The sequence below is a fragment of the Acanthochromis polyacanthus genome, chromosome 11, assembly GCF_021347895.1.
Source record: "Acanthochromis polyacanthus isolate Apoly-LR-REF ecotype Palm Island chromosome 11, KAUST_Apoly_ChrSc, whole genome shotgun sequence".
In the NCBI taxonomy this organism is placed as follows: Eukaryota; Metazoa; Chordata; class Actinopteri; family Pomacentridae; genus Acanthochromis; species Acanthochromis polyacanthus.
Window position 1 is genome coordinate 39,182,705 of NC_067123.1, and position 8,929 is coordinate 39,191,633.

Below are 8,929 nucleotides of genomic sequence, written 5' to 3' on the forward strand. Positions count from 1 at the left end.
CATAAAATCAACCACTAATGACATAAAATCATCCATTTGTGACATAAAATCATCCACTAGTGACATAAAATCAACCACTAATGACATAAAATCATCCATTTGTGACATAAAATCATCCACTAGTGACATAAAATCATCCACTAGTGACATAAAATCATCCGCTAGTGACATAAAATCATCTTAGTGACATAAAATCATCCGCTAATGACATAAAATCATCCGCTAGTGACATAAAATCATCTATTAGTGACATAAAATCATCTGCTAATGACATAAAATCATCCGCTAGTGACATAAAATCATCCGCTAGTGACATAAAATCGTCCGCTAGTGACATAAAATCATCTATTAGTGACATAAAATCATCCACTAGTGACATAAAATCATCCGCTAGTGACATAAAATCAACCACTAATGACATAAAATCATCCATTCGTGACATAAAATCATCCACTAGTGACATAAAATCAACCACTAATGACATAAAATCATCCATTTGTGACATAAAATCATCCACTAGTGACATAAAATCAACCACTAATGACATAAAATCATCCATTTGTGACATAAAATCATCCACTAGTGACATAAAATCATCCACTAGTGACATAAAATCATCCGCTAGTGACATAAAATCATCTTAGTGACATAAAATCATCCGCTAATGACATAAAATCATCCGCTAGTGACATAAAATCATCTATTAGTGACATAAAATCATCTGCTAATGACATAAAATCATCCGCTAGTGACATAAAATCATCCACTAGTGACATAAAATCATCCACTAGTGACATAAATTTAAAGCTGCTGGTGGGTTAATCTTTAGACTAACAAAGAAATGTTCTTTAATGCCTCATCTGTTGTTGTTGTTGTTGTTGTTTATTGGAATGTTTTCATGTCTCCACCTTCAGGACAGGAGGATTATGACAGACTGCGACCCCTCAGCTATCCTCAGACTGACGTCTTCCTCGTCTGTTTCTCCGTCGTGTCGCCTTCCTCCTTTGAGAACGTCAGAGAGAAGGTTTGTTTACTTGGTTTCTGTTGCAGTTTGAAATTAATTACTGCCGCATTCATCCACAAACCAAACCAGGAAATAAGACAGTGGCTTCAAAGAGTGAACTAGAGTTGTTTTCCGCATCTAGATTTAGCATCCACAGACCGAAGGGGAGTTTTGTTTTGTGTTGACGGTCAGTTTGTGCAGACCGGTGGGAGTTGTGGTTGAAGTCTATCAGACCTGACCTTCGACTCGCTTTTTCCACAGTGGGTGCCGGAAATTTCACACCACTGCCCACGGACGCCCTTCCTGCTGGTCGGGACTCAGGTGGATCTGAGAGACGACAGCAACACTCTGGAGAAACTGGCCAAGAACAAACAGCGAGCCCTGACCTGTGAGAGCGGAGAGAAGCTGGGCCGCGAGCTGAAGGCCGTCAAATACGTGGAGTGCTCGGCTCTTACGCAGGTAAACAGAGGCTTGGAGGGAAAAGAAACTGTTAAACTCATGTCAGTTTTTAGGAGATCCATCCAGGTAAACAGAGAGGCTTGGAGGGAAAAGAAACTATTAAACTCATGTCAGTTTTTAGGGGATCCATCCAGGTAAACAGAGGCTTGGAGGGAAAAGAAACTATTAAACTCATGTCAGTTTTTAGGGGATCCATCGAGGTAAACAGGCAAATAATAACGATAAACTTTATTTCTATATCACCTTTCAAAATGAAGGTTAAAAAGTGCTTCACATAGCATTAAAATACACTCAATATTACAACCAGAAAAGGGAAATAACAAGGCATAAAATTTATAATAATGCTTGTCTGTACAGGTGTGTTTTTAAAAGCTTTTTAAACTGAGGAACTGACTGCTGTTCTGACAGTTAAATGGAACTTGTTGGGGCTAAAACACTAAAATCCTGGATGGTGGAATGGTTAACAGTAGCTCAGGTTCAGATCTCTGCTATCGAGGTGCATCCATCCATCCATCCTCTATTCACCGCTTCATCCTCACTAGGGTCATGGGGGGTGCTGGAGTCTATCCCAGCTGACTCGGGTGAAGGCAGGGGACACCCTGGACAGGTCACCAGTCTGTCACAGGGCTACATATACAGACACACAATCACACTCACATTCACACCTACGGACAATTTAGAGTAACCAATTAACCTCAGCATGTTTTTGGACTGTGGGAGGAAGCCGGAGTACCCGGAGAAAACCCACGCATGCACAGGGAGAACATGCAAACTCCATGCAGAAAGATCCCAGGCCGGGATTTGAACCGGGGATCTTCTTGCTGCAAGGCGAAAGTGCTAACCACTACGCTACTGAGCAGCCCCATCGAGGTGCAGAAAAAGGCATTAAAAGTTCTGATGTATCGAGCGGGACCGAGCCTTGTAGAGATTTAAATGTTGGCAACAGAATTTTGAATTGAATTCTACCAGGTGTCCCTAAAGTCTGAACAAAAATACATCTGTTCAAGAAATGAAATTTGTAACATTTTGTTCAATAGGATTATTAACAAATAACATCCCAAAGGAGTTCAAGTATCTCTGGATCTTGTTCACGAGTGATACCGAACCATCTCGATTTACCATCCATCTACGTTCCAACCCTCACCTGTGATCATGAGCTCTGGGTAGAGACCAAAAGAATGAGATCCAAGTGTCTGAAATGAGCTTCATCCTCCGTAGGGTGTCTGGGCTCAGACTTAGAGATAGGAGGAGAAGATCAGACATCCAGAGGGAGCTCTGATTAGAGCTGCTGATCCTTTATCTCTAAAGGAACCAGTGGAGGAGGTTTGGACATCTGTTGCCTCCAGGGAGACTTCCTTTGAAGGTTTTCTGAACACGTCCGTCTAGGAGGAGACCTCAGAGTAGACCCAGAACGCGATGGAGTGGTTATATATTATGTAAAAACAAAGACAAAATAGTACAACAAAACGATGAACAGCTTTTTGTACAGCTGTTCATCTTTTTGTTATACTATGTTGTCTTTGTGTTTGGAAGCGCCAACAAAGTTTCATTGCAGAAATGCTTTGACAATAAACATCCTTGAATCCTTAAATCCTTGAATGTATCTCATCTGGCCTGGGAACGCCTCGGGATCCCCAAGGAAGAGCTGGGGGGACGTCTGGAATGACCTGCTTCATCTGCTGCCTCCACGACCCGACCCCGGCTAAAATAAAGAAGATGGATGGACAAATAACATCTTCAATATGATTTCCACCATTTGTGATACAAAGGTTGATGTGCTTTGCAAAATTCATGTGAGCTTGATGTAAAAACATTCTAGTTATTGAGATTTCCTCTGTGTCCAGACTGTATAATGAATGAGGAATCGGTGTAGTTGTGCCTGAAGGAGTGTGTCGAGTGTTTAGACGGGTATAAACAGCTCCGTGTTGCAACATTTAGTTACTAAACTGATCACAAGATGAGACATGTCTTGATCTGGCTGACTTACTGTGTTGTCAGCCAGATGGAGTGTTGTCCGTGTTTCATCACATCTTACTTTTTCACAAAATTGGGATAAACAAGAAACATTCATCATCTTTGTAGGTACTTGTAGGAAATGTGTTCCTCCCCATAACTTAGCTCCAGAATGACTAGAAAAACCCCATAACTTAGCTCCAGAATGACTAGAAAACCCCGTAACTTAGCTCCAGAATAACTAGAAAAACCCCATAACTTAGCTCCAGAATGACTAGAAAAACCCCATAACTTAGCTCCAGAATGACTAGAAAACCCCATAACTTAGCTCCAGAATGACTAGAAAAACCCCATAACTTAGCTCCAGAATGACTAGAAAACCCCATAACTTAGCTCCAGAATAACTAGAAAAACCCCATAACTTAGCTCCAGAATGACTAGAAAAACCCCATAACTTAGCTCCAGAATGACTAGAAAAACCCCATAACTTAGCTCCAGAATGACTAGAAAACCCCCATAACTTAGCTCCAGAATAACTAGAAAACCCCATAACTTAGCTCCAGAATGACTAGAAAAACCCCATAACTTAGCTCCAGAATGACTAGAAAACCCCATAACTTAGCTCCAGAATAACTAGAAAAACCCCATAACTTAGCTCCAGAATAACTAGAAAAACCCCATAACTTAGCTCCAGAATGACTAGAAAAACCCCATAACTTAGCTCCAGAATGACTAGAAAAACCCCATAACTTAGCTCCAGAAGAACTAGAAAAACCCCATAACTTAGCTCCAGAATAACTAGAAAAACCCCATAACTTAGCTCCAGAATGACTAGAAAAACCCATAACTTAGCTCCAGAATGACTAGAAAAACCCCATAACTTAGCTCCAGAACAACTAGAAAAACCCCATAACTTAGCTCCAGAAGAACTAGAAAAACCCATAACTTAGCTCCAGAGTAACTAGAAAAACCCCATAACTTAGCTTCAGAGTAACTAGAAAAACCCCATAACTTATCTCCAGAATGACTAGAAAAACCCCATAACTTAGCTCCAGAGTAACTAGAAAAACCCCATAACTTATCTCCAGAATGACTAGAAAAACCCCATAACTTAGCTCCAGAATAACTAGAAAAACCCCATAACTTAGCTCCAGAACAACTAGAAAACCCCATAACTTAGCTCCAGAATGACTAGAAAAACCCATAACTTAGCTCCAGAATAACTAGAAAAACCCATAACTTAGCTCCAGAATAAGCCCCGTTCCCAGCTCTCTCTACTGCTGACTCTCAGCCAATCAGAGGTGAGCTAACTAAACATGACACGTTCACTGACATTAGGTAAATCTGGAACTGAACAATAAACACTGAAACCTCAACAACATCAGTCTGTTACAATATTCTGTTATCTTCTAGTAAAATGATTCATACATGCATGAAAGTTGTTGGTATTCATGACTTTTATGGAGAACTGATGGATATCATGATGCATGGAGCAGCTTTGTTTACCTTTACCCTGGAGTTCCAACTTACAATATCTTACAAAATCGACTTACATAGATCAGTAGGAACAGAACTCTGACAGAAGCCAAGGACCTGCTTTACTGCTTTTGTAGTCTGAATAGAACCACGTTCACTGTCCACTTTCAAAATCAACATCAGTCTGCGCACAGAAAGAATGAATTCCCTCGAAGGAAAGGAAAAGTGAGGAAACCGGTGTGCTGGATTTATAACGGACGACAAAACGAAAACACTGAATGTGACAGTAATTATTTTACTCCAGCTATCTTGTTTTCATAATCACTGAAAGACAAATTGAAAATAAAATCCAATTAATCCCCCAGCTGTACCGCACACTGATCGCTGACTGAAAAGCCTGCAAAATGGGAAGTAGAAGGAACTGCGCTTCCATTACTCCTTATTTTTTATTTTTTGGGGTCTTTTTAAAGGACATGCATGTATGACAGAGTGATAGGAATGCTTGTTTGCAGTAGAAGATCTAGAAGTAAGAGATTTTTTTTAATTTCTGGTTTCTCCGCTCAGGTTTTTCTTTCCCCTGAGATAAAAGCAAAGTTCCTCATGGCCTCTTTCGTTCTGTTTTGTTCCAGAGAGGACTGAAGAACGTGTTTGATGAGGCCATCCTGGCAGCTCTGGAGCCTCCAGACAACAAACCCAAGAAGCGCTGCGTCCTGTTATAGACGCCACCAGAAGAAGAAAAGGAGGAGGAGGAGGAGGAGGAGGACAGGGAGGTGATGATGAACCCAGATGGGAACCGAGGGAGGGAGAACCGAGGGAGGGGTGGGAGGGTATGGAGGTGGACATGTTTAAACGGTGCCTTCAGTCGTAGTGACTTAACTTGGGTGTGGTTTTGGAACGGACGGGTGCTTCATGTCAGCCTAACATGACTAACACATTTGAACAACACTCCTCACTAACCAGGAAACGGGGTTTTAATAATGGGAGGAAGCAGCACGGAGGTTTGAACCTCAGACGCCTTGAAGATGCAAACAATGGATGGAGTCACGTTTACAGCAGAAACCGGCGACCGCCTTCATTAGAAATTCACGAAAATCTCTCTGCACAAATCATTAGTCTTAAAGAATGGTGTAAAATGACTGAACCTGGTAAACTGCTGGTTTTAGTTTTAATGATCTGCTGATGTTTGGGTTCCTGCACCGCGCTACGTGGAGAAATAAAAAGTTTTGAAGTGGAAAGAAATATGTCTTTGGTCTGCAGTAGAGAAGGTGGCACCACATCGTCAGCTTTTAACGCCGCTTCCAGGCAGCTTTTCAACCTAAAAAATAAAACAACCTTGCAGCTTTTTGCCTTTTTGTGGCATTTCAAGCGTAAATGTTCTCACTTAGATGTTAAAAAATAGGCCAGGAATAAAAAATAAGCTCTCTATTTCCAGTTTATTACCGTTTCTATGCAGGTGTACATCCTGGGTAATTACATGGGGCCAGTGTAGCTGCTTTCATCACTTCGCAATTAAACTCAAGCTAATTCTTGAATTTCTTCTTCAGCTGTCGTCATCACATTTACTACTAACTGACTAAAATGAATCTCGGTGAGATTAGAAGAAATGCAAATAAAACCTCCACATCTTACATTTGACCTCGGTATGATCAGAAGTTGGATGTTTTTTCCTGAAACGGTCAGATGTGGAGCTTCAGCGGTCAGTGGCGTCTGGAACATGACTTCATCCATGTGAAAGGAAACGAAGACTGTGGCTGCTCTGAACGAAAGCAGACTGTAATCACTGTACACATACGGTAATAAGAGAGCAATCCTTTCTTTATAGTTTTAGTGCACAGAAATTGATCATAGAACGTCAATATTGTGTCAGATTAAGCTACAGGTATAGAGGAACTGAACACCCTGCAGCGTTTATTTGTCACTTCTGGCTAACTTTAACCTGTAGACGTTAACTCGCACACAAACTTAGATCCAAAAACTGAAGACTGGACAATCCAAAAATGAAAGCTCACCATCACCCTATGATGTACGATGCATTCCATGACACGTCCGCCTGACAACAGGTTCAGTGCAGCCACAGGATCAGATCTTCAGTGACGGACAGAACACACACGCGTCCATGCAGTAGATAAACGGTGCCGTCATGCATAGCAAAGCTGTAAACTTTCTCGGTGAAAACGCCGCTTTCCAAACTATTTTCTCTCCTAAATTCTTTGTCCATCTGGCTACAAATGTAGAACAATCGCCAAATTCAGTCAGCGTCACGGGGTTTCCACCTGACGACGCGTGAATGTTTGGCCAACAGAGGCCTTTTCTCTGCTGAAGCAAACGCAGAATCTCTACTGATCAGTGGATGTTCACTCATGTTGACTAAAAACTCCAAACTGCACACAGATCTGGACATGTTTCATGAAAGGTGTTCAGAATCGGCAGCACCGAGATGATCAGAACGGAGAATAAATGGAGCAGTTCAATGATTTAACCACTTTTATCGATCGGGGTTTCATTCAGGTAGCACTTTTGTTCATGAAATAGTCAGAAATAACAAGAAAATGGAGAGATTTCTGTCAGACTTATCGTTGTGCAGAGTCACCAAACACAGATAACTTGAATCTTAAGCCTTAATTTCACTCTGATTGTTCCAAATGAGCGTCAAACTTCAGAAAATGAATCTTCCAGCTCTGGAAACGCCTTAAGAAACATTATTTCCTTTTCCGACTTTCCTACTGGAGATAATCGCTGCCTTATTGCTTAAAACCAGTCGACACGGTGGAAACGTTCCCTCTTTTTGTCTTAAAATCAAACTTAGCACTGTTAAAGCAGACGTGGCCAAAGAGCAAACAGCTGCTTCATGACCTCCTCACAGATCTCCTGCTTCTCTCCTCCTGACTGGAAAACCTCAAGGTGTGTTAGCACCTCCTGGAGGCCTTAAAGGGGAACACCGCTCAGTTTAAAGGTTCATTCGAGTCGTTTCTTTTGGCCAAATTAGCACATGAGGACATAAAGAAACGTCACAGTTTAGACTTGAATCCGTAGCGTCACCGGTCACACCTTCAGTTATCTAGAAGCAGCTTCACGGGGTTCAGGAGGTTCTCAGATTCTAGACGCGTTTTTAATGAGAATGCTGCCGATTCCAGTCACCAGAATGAAGAGAAATAAAAAGACTTTTAACTCGTCATTCTCAAACTGAGCAACAGAAGGTGGGTTAACTGGTGATTCATTCTAAAGTTCTCTAGGAAAATGTTCAACCCTTAAACTGAACGTATTTCCCGTCAAAACAAACTGAAATTCCACTTTTCTTCTAATTTCTCTCTCTATATAGTTTTGAGATGACGGTTTATTCCGATAATGTATGGATGATTACAAGTATTATAGATATTTTTCTTTTGCTCCTTTATTGTTTCGTAGGGGAACATTATCGTAGCACGTGTTATGGAGTTTTTATTTCCTTTTTAGGTATTTTTACTTCTTACTTGACAGTTGAGTGCCAACAGTTGGATTGAGTATCGCCGGCCTGGTTTGACAAACTAAACGATTATAAGCTTCTGATGGCAGAAAAAAAACAACAGAACAGCTGAAGCAATAATTCCAGATGTGGGAAACTCTGTACTGAAAGATGAATGTTGGAAGTTGTGGGTGTTCGGAAATAATAAAAACAATACTTGAATGTTGTTTCACCTCGACTTGATTTCACTTTTATTGACCGAAACTTCAACACGTTTCTTTGGTTCAGTTCAGCAGTTTTTACATTTTATTTCACTTTACATGAAATTCAGTCTGTCGCAGGAATAAAGTTGTTCAAATTAAGTTGATATGGGATCCTTAATCCATTACTTTTCCATAACTTTTAATCATCATCCAGATAGAAAAAGATCAGTTTAAAGCATATTAAAGAACAGATAATCTCAGCTGTGCATCTGATGAATAAATTCTCACAGTATTCAAAAATGTCTTTGTTTACTTCTTCCTTTTGTAAGCAGGAATTTTAAACATTTTTTAAAAAGTTTTTGAGCTAAATATAAAAATAAGAGAAGGATTAAG

General features: G+C 40.6%; 1 protein-coding gene across 1 annotated transcript in view; it reads left to right on the forward strand.

Moving 5' to 3' along the window:
* The window catches only part of LOC110961360 (cell division control protein 42 homolog), a 28,155-nt gene extending 19,584 nt beyond the window's left edge, over positions 1-8,571 (forward strand). Inside the window, exons 4-6 of the mRNA XM_022208946.2 lie at positions 915-1,024; positions 1,265-1,462; positions 5,521-8,571. Of these exons, the coding sequence (XP_022064638.1) occupies positions 915-1,024; positions 1,265-1,462; positions 5,521-5,610 (398 nt within the window). The 3' untranslated portion in view covers positions 5,611-8,571. The remainder of the gene's footprint in view (positions 1-914; positions 1,025-1,264; positions 1,463-5,520) is intronic.
* Positions 8,572-8,929: the final 358 nt, after the last annotated feature.